The following is a 16,476-nucleotide window of genomic DNA, read 5'->3' as shown; positions in this document are numbered from 1 at the left end:
TTTTCTGTCCAATAGAAGCCCCAAATTTGGACATTTGGTGTAAAAAAACAAACAAACAAAAAAAAACTCCACAGACAAAAACCCCAGAATTGTTTAATTGGCAGGACAAGAGACAGACAACAGATGACACAGTATCATTTCTGTGTTTAAGCCACTTCATGAAGTTTTGTTTCACCAAGGCTTATCGTATGCGTTCTACGACATGTATATCACTGTAGGAGAGATACAGAGTATGGTATATATATTGGCATATATTGATTTTGTGAAAGGGGCGGGGGCAGAGCGAAGTGCAACGTACAGCTATCACTCGGGTTTAGCACACAGACGCAGCGTTGGAAGGGCAGGTCTGTGGCCTGCCGGCCAGATGGGAATTCCAGGCTTTGCTGGTCACAGGGGGTGGGCTGGAGGGTGGGTGGTTTCAGCCGTGGCCCCAGGGGCTACAGGAGCCGGACAGGGTGAAATCGGAATGGGGGCAAATCAGATTAAGAGCGTTTCGGTAGGTGTGCAGAGAGAGAGGATGTATTTTGATGGGTGTTTTATATCTGCATGTGGGGAAATGCATGTCTATGCACACACGTGCGCAAGTATCTCTGTGTATGTGCGTCTAGACGCACACATGTATGTAAAATTTTTAAGTGAGTACCGTGATTGCTGCTTGCAGTTTTCAATTCTTAGTCATCAGAAGTAGAAACGTGGCACTAGCTGTATTCACAGTCTGAGTCTGTCTTCTGTAGTAAATAAATAAATATTTATTTATTATAGACTGCGTTCCACATCCGGTCACTTCATTTCGTATGGTGATACCTATGCTGCCTGACTTGGAGGAACAAAATTTTTATGTACAGGGGAAAGGAACTGAAGCTTTAATGGTATCCATAGAAAACTCTTTGTTTTGCTTGTTCACACAACTCCAACTTAGATATTTTGCATAATACTCATAACATCCTAAGCTCCCAAATATACTATCTGTAAACAAAACCGTAAAAAGATGTTTATGAATGTGCACTGGAGAGAAATGAAAAATGTATCATCTAAGCAAACTGGTGATTTATATTCAAATAAATGTTTGTGAATGCTTTCTTCATAGTGTTGACTGGTTAGTTTCACTGTTAAGGTGGGTAAAGACGGTATACCTGTGTGTGTAAATTCGAATTGTATATTCTCTTTTAATATATTCTTTATAATATAATTCTGTCTGGTTTAGATGATGAGTCTTCCATTCTGATTTAATATAACTATGCCACTAATATGTAAATCAAAGGTTCATTTTTTCTCCCATCACTATCAATTTTGTAATTGACTTTACACAATTAATCTTCACTATTGCAGTCCTGGACAGATTTCCTAGGAATTTTGCAGTGTCAGGCTTTGCCTCTGTTTACTCTTGCAGTCTGATCCCTCTTGGCATGCTGATTCATGCTTTACACCACCAGATAGGTTTTGTTCATCTGGAGGAATGAAGTTAAAGAGGTCATGCCAGCGTTTCCTCTCTCCTTCTAGACTATTTATCTCCTTTTAATTTAAACTCAGAGGAAAATAAAAGGAACAAAAAGTGGATTTCTGCAGCTAAGCTAAAGTGGGAAGATCAATGGAATTTATTATCAAGGGATGTCTAATCTCTAAAGCTAATACAAGACTTCACAGCTATCGATTACATGCTAAGGATGCACAAACTGTTAATCATGCATGGAGGCAATAGAATAAACATACTATCAAGAGGGAATGGGCAAATAATTGTCAGTAGTGCAGTTATACTTCATCTCTTTACCACTGAAGCAGGGACAGCTATATTTTGCATCAAGAAAGATACACCCTAAAAATCTATTGAATATCCCCTCATTGCTACTGAAACTACTATAGTACAGCTGATTATTTATGTAATAATTCAGATGTTTTCTTCAGCTCCCTGAGGTATGTGGTCAATAAGAAATTTGTAAGCTGGCTTAATAAGTCAGCCACTAGATGAAGTGAAGAGAAAAAGCTCATAGATTTTCATGCAATTGCATTATAACCTTTGTTTGTAACGAAATAAATCTGTAGTGCCAGTACAGTATAGATGTCATTGTTTCATTTATTCTGGGTTCATATTTCACATGACAAATAGGTGGACACACTAATGTAAACAAAGTGGGTTCTGTTTGTGTTTGCACCCGTATTCATTTTGTATCCCGTATTTGTTACACCTCTGAAAAAGGAGATGCCCAGTGATGCTTTAGATCTTTATTGGGGGCATACATAGCTGTTAATTTTTCATTTTCTGTCTGAACTGAAATTATGTCAAATTTTCTGACTTTTCTACTTCATTTGAATTCTCTTTCTTTGATGTTCACTATTTCTTAATGCTTCTAAGTTTAAAAAGATTGAAGGCCTCAGTTTTCAAATTTGGTTGCCTAGTCAGGCCTCTAAAATGCAGACATGGAAAACAATTTGAAAAAAGAAATTAAAAAAAAATTAGTACCTCAGTTAGACTTCCCAACCGGTATTTACATACATGGCAGGTGTCGTGGTTTTCGTATGTTCTGAGTATGAGGCATTGCAGATACTCCAACACTGGGATATCTGGAGTAGTAACTTATTTCAATAACTTACGAAAAGTCTATATTCATCCAGTTAGTAATACGATGTTGTGTGGGTTTGGCTTGGTATACACATAAGTAGGTAGGAAGGAGTTCCTGCCTGAAACTAAGTAGTTCATGAACTACCATTAAGTAGTTAAAGGATTGAGGCCAGCGCTGTTAATTGATTTTTGCCTTTAACTGTAAGCTGGCCTTTAACTCTACTTAGAAATGGTCAAAAATCTACCAGAGTTACAGGCTAGGAACTTGAATAGAATTGACAAGAATTATTCTGTCATAAAGACAGACTGGTTCAAGGAAATCAGACTGAAATGCATGACATTCTTGGGATGTCTGAACAAATTGGGTCTTCCTGTGTTATCATCATGTTGTTAAATAACATATATTCTTATGTCAGCTTTGTTGGAAGTTCTCTTTTCTCTAGAAGCTCCTAAAGAAACATGCTTTGCTTTTAAAGTTCTATGGCTATTAAGTTTCTCCAGCACTAGAGCCATATTCAGACAGATTAAATTCTGCCAAGAGCTGTATCTAGTTTCAGATTGCACAGTTGTAGGTAGCCCCTCGCAAAGAGGTCACTTAGGCATCCCTCATCAGACCTCAGCAGGTTCTCCTCAGTATACGTTCTCCACACAGGACCTGTGGTGAAATTTAGGGACTTGAGGTGTGGCTTCTGTTCCTTAGGGAGTTAGTCTGAATGAAATTATTTTGGATTTGTAGATTAATAATCCTTGAAACACAGGGGTTTCATCATGGATATTCTAGGACATAGGGCTTTGTTCATAACTTCAGTAAAGGATGCTCCTTTGACAGGCAGCACATCACCCACAGAAATACAGAAGTGATGATAGTCAATGCCTGTAATTCCTGCTCAAACTTTGGTTGCCTGCTGAAATGTGTAACTCTAGTCCAGTCCTTTTCAATGAGCGCTAATTTTGTATACAGCAGTCTTAACCAAGTTTATGATGTGAGGGAATTTAGTATCTATATAAAACCTTTCTACATGATTCATTGCTCACTAATAACAAAAGTAATAATTGAGAGTAATGGAACTGAAATGAACCAGTGAAGAACCTTTGTTTATTGTTTTCTTACTGCACATTTGACAGCTATTCTGGTTTGGGTTGTATTTCCTCCAGTGGTTTTCACTCATACCATTCTTCCATGCTCATATCAGGGGTCTTTTTAGAAGAATTCTTTACAGCAGCAGGACTGTAATTTTTTTTTTTTTTTTTCCCATTTTGGGAACATTTTGTTTTTGTAGGACCTTGCATGAACTGAGGAACCAGCAGGAGCCAGAGTGACATCTTAGAATAATCTTCTTTTATGTCCCACATGCCAAGCAGAGACCTATCTTGGAAAGGTCAGGAGAAGCCACAGGACAGAGGCTCCAGTTCTCATAAAGAAAAGTCTGGGGAATTCCAGTGGCTGTCAGACTGAGAAAATTAGAACAAAAATGAGGACTTTTTTTTTCTATGCCATTTTTGTTTTAAAATGTAAGGGCAAGATAATTAAAGGAGCCTCTGTCAGAAACACGGTGCTTTAAATTACAGGGTTGCTATCTTAAGCCAAAGGTACTCTACTTTTTTAACAATTGCAATACATTTACTTTTGTATGTCAGAGTTTTTATTGAATATAAGCCCCACATCTCTTCACAGTTCCCTCAAACTTCACGCAAATTTATGCATTGTATCAGCTTCCAAGTCCAGCTAGTTTTCGCCTTCTGTGTCACCAGTGAAGGTGACCTCGGTCACTCTAAAACTTGATATGAATTTCAGTCAGTGTGGTTAAATTAGAAATTTGAAGTCAGCTCCTCAGTGTAATGCCCGACCAGAAAGAGTTCAAGGGGGAGGAAAGATACGAAAGCCAACCCCGATTAAAGAATTGTATACACAGACACTATCTAGACGGTATATGGTGGTGTTGGAGATGCACTGTCTTTATCTGAAATGTTTGTGCTTCAAAATTGGTCTGATTGTTTTCCATTTCATGCAAACAAATGTGAGTTCTGTCTGCTGGTCAGAAAATGTAATTCCCCCTCTTCTGCCAGGTAAATGGAAATGAAACTGTGTCCTGCAATCAACATTTAGGATTTCTGAGGAAAGGCAGCAAAAGCAAAGGACTTGTCATGCTTTACTAGCTTTGTTTTATGGGATTTTTCTCAACACTTTGGGACATCTGTTTTTCTCTGATTGACAGCAGGGTAATAAGTTGTATCATTAAAAATGGGTTCCGAGGAAATGTATGCTCTCACCTTGCTGCTTCTGCAACTGTGAAGGCTTTTGTTTTCATTGCCATCTTTGTGTAAGTAAAAATAATCTCTACAAAGAGGCTCCAATATTGACCTGTCATATCATGTGTTGCTTATCAAGCACTAAAGAAAATTGAATTTCATTTTATCTGTTATCTGGAGCGTCTTATTAAATCATCCTGCAGTTGAGAGGTGGTATAGGGTCAACAGGTTCAGTCTCTTTTGCCATCTATCCCTGGATTATTAACCATTGGAGAATTACTAAAGCTGTTCTTTATTTTATCCATGAAGTTGGGTTAAATCTTCTTGATCCATGAATTGTTGCAAGTGAGTGCCACGTGCATGTAATTCTTTTACTTAATGCAGTTTCTGGAGAAGGATTGAGAACTTAGTAATCTATATAAGTGCAGAGATCTCTCTTATTACTCCGTTTTTTCTGTTCTTTTGATATTCTCCCAGTACCTCTGCTTTTAAATGGTTCAGTGAGAGTAAAAAGATCAGATGATGGATCTAAGTCAGCTTGGTAGTATTCATTTGCCAAGAGGTAAAGGGAGGGTGATGAGGAGGAAGAGAACAGAGTTGGGTATTGCTGGGCATTGAGAGCAAAGGTATAACCAGATAATCTGGCTGCAAGCAGAGGTGGGAATGGGGTGGAGGTCGTGGCAGCACCCCGTGGGCAGGAAGGGTCTGGCAGAAGGGAGCCTGCCCTCAGCAGAGGGACTCAGGAGGATATAAAGGTCAACCCTGCCACCACCACCAAATCATCCGTATGCCTTTTTGCCATATTTCTATTGGAAGACACGACTCTGCCACTCAGGATGTTCATGTTTAAGACCTTGATACAGTTCCTGCAACGTCAGAAGCCCTAAGAACTTTCTGCTGTCATCACAAGGAACTGCCACCAGTGTTAAATACGTTTTCTGCTGGAGAAAAAGGCTTGAAAAAATAAATTATTAATACCTTCTCCCCAAAATTTTAAGTTTAAATACAAGATTCAATGGAAAAAATATGCTGTTTCGCTCAAATTCAAAGTTCTCAATCCAGAAAGCTTTCAAAACAAGTAAGCCAAACTATGTTTTTCAAATAACTTGTCCTTATGCTCAGATACTCACTTAGTGTCTGGGCACTGTTATGCTTTTTCAAACTTGGTCTAAGAAAATCTGAAAAAAACTCTTAAAAAAAGAACTAGAGTTGAGGAGTGGAGTTAGCATTTCAGTGGGCGCATTGGCAAATAGAGTGTAAATGAGCTCTCTGAATTGCTGCTGCTAGCTGATGCTGTCTGGTGGCCGGAGCACTGGTGACCAGGGAGCTGGGTGCCATTCAGTTTTGTTATGGCCCTGGCAGTAAGTCACGTTGTAGCTTTGAACAAGATATTAACCTTTTTGTGTCTCGCAGGAAAGGATTAACACCACTTACCTGTCTCACAGGGGTAATTGGTAGATTAATATTTGGAAAATATTAAGTGCTTTTTGCCTTTATTATTGAAACTCCAGCTTTTAGGTTAAGGATATTTTAAGCGTGCCGTATTTCTTCCCTGTTTGACATAGGGTGCCGATTTGACATGAGTAATTCAACAAAGAAGTGAGGAGTCATGGGTTTGAATGTCCCTGTATTTTGGATAAAAGTTCCAGATGTGACTGAAAGAGGAAAGGTGGGAAAGCAACAACTGGGAAGGCAAAATGTGAATTGATTTACTGGGATTAACAGTACTGAAAAAGTATCCAGAGATCAGAAGAGAATGCATAAACTGAAATGAAATCCCAGTTGGATTAAGGAAATGTTTCAGTGACATGCAAACCCTAAAGTGTGATGAGGAAAGGGAAAAATGGCAGATGAACACTTCTTTTTGCCCCGATCAAGAGCAAAGTTATTCTTAATAAGATGCTGAGATTTTTGGGAAGTCTACTCAAAAATTCAGTAGTGTTTTATCTGAGAAAAATAATTAGTCGAAGATTGCTTTCTACTGAGGTGTTACAGATGGAGACTTTGTGGTGTGGTAGTTTAAAACAATTGGTCTTTACCTCTAGAGATCCCTGAGATGAACGTTGCCCAGAAGCAAGAGTAAAATTGTGTTTTTAAAGCATCATTTTAGGAGCAGTGGGACAGTTGGCAGAGTTTACCAAAGCTGTTGAGAGACTCTGCAGACTTTAATTACCATCTCAATATTGCAGAAGTTGTTTAATTTCTGCCAAAGAAGGGAATAGTTGTGAGAAAGCGAGATCACACTCTGTCTTTCATTCTTTCCTTTTTGACAGGTGAATAAAGGATGCTTTTGAGTGTCTCCTCTGATACTATGACACATTTGTAAAATTTGCATAGAATTGTAAAATAATTCTTCTTTAAGATTAACAAAGCTTTTTTTTTTTTTTTTTTTTTTTCATTTTCTTTTGAAAATGTCTTACCGCATAGTGTGAATGCAGTTCTGGTCTTGTGATGAAAGAAGCAAGAGGAAAATAAAGTGCATTTTCTGCTACTGATTAGTCAGCTTCAGACACTAATAGTTTCAGCCTTCATGGCCAGACAACATGTATTATGTTGTGTTTATTTTAGAGGCTCAAATAAATTTTAAATTCAGGTTTGAATTCCATCTCTGGTGCGAGTGGTTGAAGGCACAACCTGGATTAGTAGAATAAAGAGGAAATTATTAAAATGAGAACAATCATTCCATTTTAGAAAGAAAAATCAGCCTATAATACAAAACTTCCTTGGTGAAGGATATGTTTACTTTTTTAGTCCTCAAACTCTAAATCATAGTATTTATAACTAGATTTTTCACTGTCATTCATGTGAGAAAAAGGCTGATACTTTTTTTTTTTTTCTTGTGTAGCAGTTCTTTTCCTCTGACACCTGAGTGCGTTCGGGTTTTTTCTAAGTGCTTCCAGTAGCCAAGGAAATACTGATTCTGTGAAGACTCTTACCAGCTCCTTCAGTAGATCTATTGTGTTGCTACTTTGTCTGTTTTGCTTTGTTTTAATGGCTGCCTCACATCTGTCTGTACTTGCTGAAGCACCAGCCATTGTTTACTCTATAAAACCCCTTTTTTCCCTCCTCCTCTTGAAGTCTTTTATCTCTCAAGGACCTTCTCAGTGCTGTCTTTCAGTTTCAGATCTCTATTGTCACAGTATACAATATGTTCAGAAAGCTACTGCCCAGGAAGTCTACTTAATCATTTGTATTTTTCGCCATATATATGATAAATCGCTACTTAAGGGCAAAGGGAACATGCTTGTTCAAAATCCAGAAAGGGAAGGATAGATCACAGAAACAAATAGGCACAATTTTTAATCCTTAACACTAATCATGTTAACTAGGAATACCTTTATGTTATATTTAGAATTTGGTTGTTTTGATGTTTGAAACTAAATGTTTGCAGTTTGTCTGGCAAACTGCATGCTGAATAGATTACACTGATTCACATTTCCTTATTTCAATATACCATCTGTGCTTTTGGCTGGTTGTTAGCCTGGTTGAGGCTGTCATTTCGTAAATGCAAGTTACAAAGAACTGTTATGCCCAGAAAGAGAAATCCTGTATTTCTCTTCCTTGAATAATCTTGACTGTTTTGACCTTAGACCAGCAAGGACATGAAGCTGAAGCTGTACCCACAGCAGGCTTTATTTTCTCCAGTGAAGAAAGATGTATTAGCAGGATGTAAAGATCCCCTTGGTATATTTCCAGTGAAAATCTAGTATATATAGTCATGGTCGTGATTTTCATTGTGTAATCATTTTAATTAAGTTCAACGATAAAAGTTAGTCTTGCATGAAGAATGAATGCACTAGAGAAATAATGAAAGACTGATGACAGCTTGGGGAGCATCACATTCTCTGCTGGTGGAAATGTATGTGTGGAGAGCAGCTGAGCTTAGGTAGCAGGTCAGAGATTACCTGCTCAGAGCAATGTCCAAGCAAAGTTTTGAGGATCTGAAAGAAGCAGGATACAATGGGAATATCCAAAAGCATTTTTGGTAATATTTCTGAGGGGTTTTGCTTGAATGAATAGCTTCATTACTAAAATAATAAACATTAATATCTGCATCGTTTTTGTAACTGCTAGCTTAGCAAGGTAATTAGTATAATTACTATACAGCATTGCTTGGTGACATGATAAATCATAGCATAGTGAATGTTGACTCTTTACCACTATGATGTATTATCTAATTTACACAGGTAATAAAAAAAGGTAGAGGGAAAAAAGAAGGGAAGCCAGCAGTGACAGCTGGATGGCCTTTTGGTCACTCTTCTTGCATCTGCTGCCTGTATTCTCAATTGCTTTGAATCACTGCACTGTTAATTAACAATTCTTTTTCTTTTTCTCACTGTTGCTAAGTCTTAATCACTGACTGAAACCTGCAATTAGATGCCAGAGTAGAATGATGTAAAAAGCCAGAGACTGGCAGGTTTTTTCCCCTTCAGGGTACTTGTACAAAGGATAATACTTCTTCAGTAAAAATTCTGTGTTTGTTGGTTGTGTCCTTTGCTTTCGCATTCCTGGAGGCATCATCTACCACTTACAGTTCAGTGCAAGGTTGAAGAACGTTACCAATGTTTTTCTTTGTTATGTTCTGTTTTTTAGAACCTATGAGAACACCGAAAACATTGAAGATTGCTGAGATCCGGGCCAGACACATTGCTGTGGATTGGGAATCTCTGGGTTACAACATCACTCGTTGCCACACTTTCAATGTCACTATATGCTACCACTACTTCTGCGGACACAACGAGAGCAAGGCAGACTGCTTGGACATGGACCCCAAAGCACCCCAGCACGTTTGAATGTCAGCCTCAAAATGATCTTAACCAACCCAGAAGGGAGGAAGGAGAGCGAAGAGACCATTATTCAGACAGATGAAGACGGTATGCGTAAATGCTCTTATGGAAATTACATCCAAGTCCAGTCTAGACAAGTGGAAGGAAATGATTTGTGTGTTACAACATGTGTCCTGAAGGACAGAAGTTCTCTTCTATTAATGTATTAATTAGGCCTACAACAGTAGCTTATACCCATCACCCTGCATATGTAGCCCAAACTGTCCACATAGTTCAAGTTAAACTCAGTCTCTCTCTCACAAGAAAAAGGAGGGTGGCTTCCCAGTCATTACAAAAATGTGCTAACACAGATGCCAAGAAATACATGGTGGTCTTAGGTGAAGACTTCTTCACAGTATTAGGTGTAGTATTTGAAAATTAATTTTATTCTGTACATTTATATTTAAATATTGAATTCAGTGCTTAAAGACTCTGTTCAAGATGTAAAACTTCTTCAGCAAATATGTTTGAACAATAATTTATGTTGCAATAATTTATGTTAACTGCTGGAAAGCCACCCATCAGATGAAAGTATGACATGTATGAAAGTATCAGATGACAACTTGGGATTTGGACTCGATCCTTATGGGTCTCCCTTCCAACTCCAGATATTCTATGATTCCTCTTTAAAATGCTTTCAATGAAGTTTCATTGACAAGACCATTGAACTTACCTTAGCTAGGAAGAAATAAAGAATAGATGTAGATGTTAATGGTGACATTCAGTGGTTAGGCTATGAATCTTGGTATGAAAGAGATTAAAATAAAACCAGATATTTTTCCCTAATAGTATATAAATGTGGTAGTAAATAGAAATTTTAGTTTCCTTTTCTTATATTTAGATTTTATTAAAATATTGACAACAACAAAATGAAAATAGATACTGCTGTCAGTAACAAAAATGAGTACTTGGACTAATGTAAGAGCGTAGGTACATAAGAAGATAAAATTGAAAAAGGTAGTGTGTTTGCCTGTAAAATGGAGGAGAGAGTGTAGCTTTATATATGGATAGCAAATCAAGGTTAGAATCTGGTAGCACTTTTTTGCCATTTATTTTCAGTTCTACAAGAAATAGAAGAGGAATATGTTTACTGTTGCAATAAAGAAGAGAGAACAGCTTATTAAATAGGTAGAATATGAGGAGCTGTAGAGAACTCTAGACATAGGTGCATCACACGAAGATTTATTGACAAGTACAGAATTAGAATATTTCATGCAATTCAAATTTTAGCATTACTGTTTTAAAAAGTTAATTATAAACACAGTCCATTATGAATTATTCCTATATCTGTGTTTACGTTATAGATATTTGGGGTTGCTATTTTCCTTGAGGTTAAAAAGGTAATATTGTTATGTTCACGGAAAATGGTTTTCTTTTTGTTTTTAACTGAGATTTTAAGAAAGGTGATGGTTTCTGATAGCCTTTATCTAGTTAGATGTGTGGAGATGGTGGCTGGTCACTGTAGTGGTGCTTGTTAAGAGCAGAGTGGAGTGCATGTATTTTGTCTTCTGGTTTTGTTGTGGGTTATTCTTGGAAAGTGGTGCACACAAGACAGGTTTTGGTCTCAAGCTAGCATGCCAGTGTGCTGTCAGTGAACATGTTTAGACTCAGCTTTGGTGTCAGAGGTACCATAGTGTAAAAGAAGCCTCACCCAGTGACTGAAAGTTGCTAAGGTAAACTATTTCAAGCAGATGTTGTTTTCAAGGAGGGATTAAAATATTTTAAAAGGTACCCGTGTTTAGACGCACTGGTGGTAATAATGCTTGTGACCTGAAAATTCCCTCTTGTGAGGTCTACTCAGTGATACTATTGGAAATGACATGCGGATTTTTTAATTGTGTGTTACTGATTGACTTGAAAGCCTATGTCCGTTTTGTCATGTATTTCAAAATGCAGAGTGTGCAAGCAATGTGCAGTGTGAAGGGCTTTCAGCCATCTCAGAGAATTAAAGGTGTGTTCACACCTACGTCTCTTCTTGAGCTCTTGTAGCAATAGTAAACAGAGCTCTGTAGTTGACTCCTTGTGTGTATGCTGCTAGTTTAGTGCCATGTCCAAGTGATCAACTGTCTGTCTGAAACTGTTTTAAAACACAGTTTGCAGCCTAAAGCAGGACTCAGGCTGAGAAGATGAGAGCTATAGGAAGATACATGAGTCTGTGCCCCACGTATTTCACATATGGTCAGAAATAGGCTCATTTTCATAATGATTTTTGTAGGTTTTGTAGAATGAGCATGATGTTGATTAAATAGTGGGGGCATTATCAGTGATTCAGGTATGAGAAGGAAGATAGGGGGATTTGCCTACTTTTTTCTATTTTTTTCTATTTTTACTATTTGCCTACTTTTTTTCAAATAACATTAATTAGAAATAGCCACTGATTACATGATTATCTGAAACTGTGCACTTACATTGTGTACTTTTCATACATAGAAACTTTGAAAACTCCAGATGACAATGACAGATAATTAACTCTTTTTAGCTTTTCTGTAGTGCCGTTCTTTCTTACAAGGATCTGCTAATCAAGTAAAAACTTCGTAGAGTGTTGGAGTTAAAGGTGTCTATCCCACATTTTCTTGTCTCTCTTCATCTTTACCTTTTTGCCCTTATCTTCTGTTGCTTTGTCCATCTTCCCCATGATTCCAGTTCTCTGTCTCTTTCTTCTCCTTTTTTTTGTTGTTTTGTTTTAATCTTTCCCTTCATCTCTCTTCTTCTTTTCACCTCCTCCCTTCAGCTAAGAGCTTTACACGTATTTGGACTTCTAGAATTCCCTAAACGCAGATGATCTCGGACTTTTGCAGAGCTCTGGTGTGAGACAGTGAGGATCTCTGGCTGTCTTTCACAAAGGTTCACATTTATATAGGGCTGTGTAACTGGGCCAGACCTCCCAGAGTGGTGAGCGATAACTGAGCAGTGCGTGGTACCAGGAGTCGAATTAACTGAGGAAACAATTAGTAGAAGAACAGAGTAAGATTCAGAAGCTGTGCTTCAGATCTTTGGAGCTGTAACTAACAAATGAAGAAGGTTTTAATAGCTTCTAATTCAGTATTTGCAAGAAAGCAAAGCCAGGAATATCAGTCTGAAAACAGCCTCCTTTCTGACCAGAGCTAGATCTGAACACTTGGTGGTTTTAAGTATTTCTATTTAACTTGGATAGATGGAATTATTCTTTAAAGTATATTATAGTAATTTGCAAACAGCTGTATTCCACATAACAATTAAGCCCTGGAGCAATGCACTGTTAAACAAGTTATGCAAAAAAAAAAAAGAGAAGCAAAAAGGTAATTTGTCAGTGTTTTATGGGTAAAACACCATCTTTCATTTTGGGGAGAGACCACACCATTGCTAAGATTTGGGAGAAAGCTCTTCTGAGTACCTGGGCACTCGACGTTACCTGTGCCATGACAGGGACTTGCTGCTTCACCTGGCTTGCACAGGGGATGGACGGTGTTTGAAGGATTTGATAAAGAAAAAAAGAGAAAGGCTCCCACAATCTGGGGCTGCATACGTGCTGGGCAGAGATGATGTTTGGCATTTCGAACAAAGTACAAAAACCAGCAGTGAATTTATCACTTAGCATGAATCAGCGGCGTGTGCGCATTCATGGAGCTGCCCGTTCCTAAGGGTGCTGCGAACTCAGAGGGACCCTTTTAAGAGCAGCGGATGGTGGATGAGATTAAAGCAGATAAATGCTTCTTTAATTTTTAGTTGGAAACGGATGCAAAAGCAGTGGATTAACAGGAATAGTGACATTAGCTGTGAGAGAGCAGCTACAGAGAAAGCAAATAGTGAAGCTCAATGTTCGATTGTGGTTTTATAACTAGTAAGGGAGTGTGTTGGCTAACAGCAGGCAAACAGCTAATTGAAAAAGCTCACTTGGAATAGGGTAAGTACCCATTTTGGGGCTTAAAGTATAGCAAAGCTTTGGTCTGAGCCAAAGGGCATGCTCCTTGAACGCAAACGAGGGCCCCTGATCTTCAGACTGTGTGGCTCATTCAGTTCCGTGCAGAGGTACCTAAAGCTGCGGTGCGGGGTTAAGACACAAACTGTCCAACCGTTACTCAGGCTCCTGGGAAAACTCCAGCAGGCTCACCACTCTGGGAAACAGCAGAGGAAAGGGGAAACATTATAATTAGAGGACAAAAAAACCCCTAAAAAGTAAAGTACTTTATGTACTGTCTAAATGTGTGAAGAAGAAATACCCTCCACCAGCTTCAAGAGGGAGAATTTTATGGAAACGGTTGACATTTAATATGTTTCTGTGATTGATAGTAGTAAGTTTTGTAAGTTGCCTTTACCAAAAAAAAAAAATCCTCCCACCTTTAGTATTTGCTGTGAGCAGCATTTTTTCCTTTGTGCATTTTCAAGTTGTTCTGGCACCCCAAGAAAATATTGGGGGGAAAAAAAGAAGTAGTAGAAAATGTACTTTGATGAAAGGAAACAAAGAAACAATGCTTCAAGAAGCTTTGGAAAAACATGGACTTAAAACTCTACTAGTAACATAGAAGTAACAAAAATAGCCCACCTAGGGGGAGAGTTAATGCAGTGAGATGAACAGGCATTATGTTGAACGCAGCAAAGGGGGGGCTGCAAAGATTGCTTGAAATGGCAAACTATTTCAAAACCTGTGTGACTTACATAGCTGAGTGGCACATGCACAGATGCCAAGTGAACCTGGTATACTAATCCTATTAGTAAAAAAATGGTATATGGTTACAGTTAATAAGAAGAAACCCATGACTAAGAGATAAAAGTTTAAATGTGAAGTTGTCCGTAAATGCCGCCGCTAAAGGTATTGACCTTAGTCCTTGACCAAAAAGAGAGACTAGTGACTGACGTGTCGTGAGTGGCAGCAAAATTTAGTGTCAATCTAGGCAAATAAGGGAGGAATTTTTATATCTTCAGCAGAAGTGAACTGAAACCGATTACAACCGACCTACTGCCATTGATGAAAGGAGCCTGGGATAACCTATTTGTCCTTCAGCTCGTGTAAATAACCCTAATTCTTTTTTTCAGATGGTAGGTAACATTTGCTATTGGCATATCATTGAGAGAGAGAAAAAGTGATTGCAGAAAGACACATGCTCACTTTTTCTTAAAGACATCAGAAGAGTTGATTTGTGAGAAAGTAAAAAAAATACTGAAATTATTAGCAGGGGTTTATTTTAAGCTTACACTGAACGACAAACGAAGTAAGCAGTTTTAAGGTATTGCAGAGACTAGAAATACAAGCTAGGTTTTATATCAATAGCTCAGGAAAAATTGACCCTGAAATGTAGAATTATTTACCCTGGCTGAACCAACTTCTTACTTTCATTTCCTTTATATACATATATTGGAAGCTTTATAGCTGAAAAAGTGATACTGCATATGAGATTCTTTGTTGAAATCGTGTGTTTGACATAATGATGCCTGCAAATAGGCCAGAATTAGCAGCTGTTTCAGCAGTTTGCGGTGGAATGAGAGTTTACATCTGGGCCCACGAGTTTCCATTATTCCCAAGCCATGCACTAGCTGAAAACACTCTCCAAATATTTATTTCATAGACTAGTTTGGGTTGGAAGGGGCCTTTAAAGGCCATCTAGTCCAGCCCCCCTGCAGTGAGCAGGGACAGCTTTAACTAGATCAGGTTGCTCAGAGCCCTGTCCAACCTGACTTGGAATGTTTCCAGGGATGGGGCATCTACCACCTCTCTGGGCAACCAGTGCCAGTGCTTCACCTCCCTCATTGTGAAAAATTTCTTCCTTCTGTCCAATCAAAATCTGCCCTGTTTTAGTTTAAAACCATTACCCCTTGTCCTATTGCTACAGGCCCTGATAAAAAGTCTGTCCTTGGTTTTTTTATAGACCCCCTTTAAGTCCTGGAAGGCTGCAAGAAGGTCTCCCTGGAGCCTTCTCTTCTCCAGGCTGAACAACCCCAACTCTCTCAGCCTGCCCTCACAGGAGAGGTGTTCCAGCCCTCTGATCATTTTTGTGGCCCTCCTCTGGACCTGCTCCAACAGGTCCATGTCTTTCCTGTGCTGAGGGCTCCAGAGCTGGATGCAGGACTGTAGGTGAGGTCTCATCAGAGTGGAGCAGAGAGGCAGAATCACTTCCCTCGACCTGCTGGCCGCGCTTCTTTGGATGCATATTTTTAGAAAGTTGTAATGTATGTGAGTAGGTGAGGTTATTTCACCCTGACATGGAGAAACATTTCCAAATCCCAGAAATGAGGAGTACTGAAGTCAACATTTGGGGTAAAAAAGGCTTCAGACGAAGTACTGCATTAGGTGCCTGAGCCCCCGAATTCAGCAAGTCCAGAACTCATGGATTTAACGCCATTTCCTATTTGTGCCAGTATCTACAGTGATTGCTGCCACCTCTAGACTGATTAGCCTCTGTCAACTTGGTTAGTATCTTGATAGTAAGCATTTCTCTTTGCTACGTTAGTAATTTTATATCGGCTGGAAGGTTCGGGGACCTGTCACAGGCGTGAGCGCATCAGTGCCCGCACAGCCAGGCAGCGGTCCCAGGTGGGTGACGCCGACCTGTGCAGGGCTGTGGGCTTTCACCCGGGGACCACGGCCTGGTGCCCCCCTCTGCTGCCCACCACCTGGGGGGGGCAGCACCCCGCCACCTCCCAGGGTGCCCACTCCAGCCCAGCTCCGCCGGGAGAGATGGTTAAGCAAGCAGCACGTGCGCCGAAGGAGGCTGTTAATGCACAGTCGGTTTTCTTCTCAATAGCATTGTCGTCTTCACTGCAAATGGTGCCACTTGAGCCGTTTCCAAAGACAACTTTTTTTGTCACCGCCTTTGGTGTAAATACTGTCATGGTAAAGACTAGTAATAGCAATTGTGATGGTTTTTT

The 16,476-nt window shown here is 39.1% G+C and overlaps 1 protein-coding gene across 1 annotated transcript in view; it reads left to right on the top strand.

The window, feature by feature from the left end:
* The first annotated feature begins 466 nt into the window (after positions 1-466).
* LOC104620762 (receptor-type tyrosine-protein phosphatase kappa-like) overlaps positions 467-16,476 on the top strand; it is a 106,900-nt gene continuing 90,890 nt past the window's right edge. Inside the window, 4 exon segments of the mRNA XM_010287101.1 lie at positions 467-496; positions 8,398-8,491; positions 9,401-9,595; positions 9,598-9,681. Coding sequence (XP_010285403.1) covers positions 467-496; positions 8,398-8,491; positions 9,401-9,595; positions 9,598-9,681 — 403 coding nt within the window.

This window comes from Phaethon lepturus, unplaced genomic scaffold (genome assembly GCF_000687285.1).
Source record: "Phaethon lepturus isolate BGI_N335 unplaced genomic scaffold, ASM68728v1 scaffold6780, whole genome shotgun sequence".
NCBI lineage: Eukaryota > Metazoa > Chordata > Aves > Phaethontiformes > Phaethontidae > Phaethon > Phaethon lepturus.
Note: the sequence above shows the minus strand (reverse complement) of the source record. Positions and strands in the feature narration are given on the sequence as shown.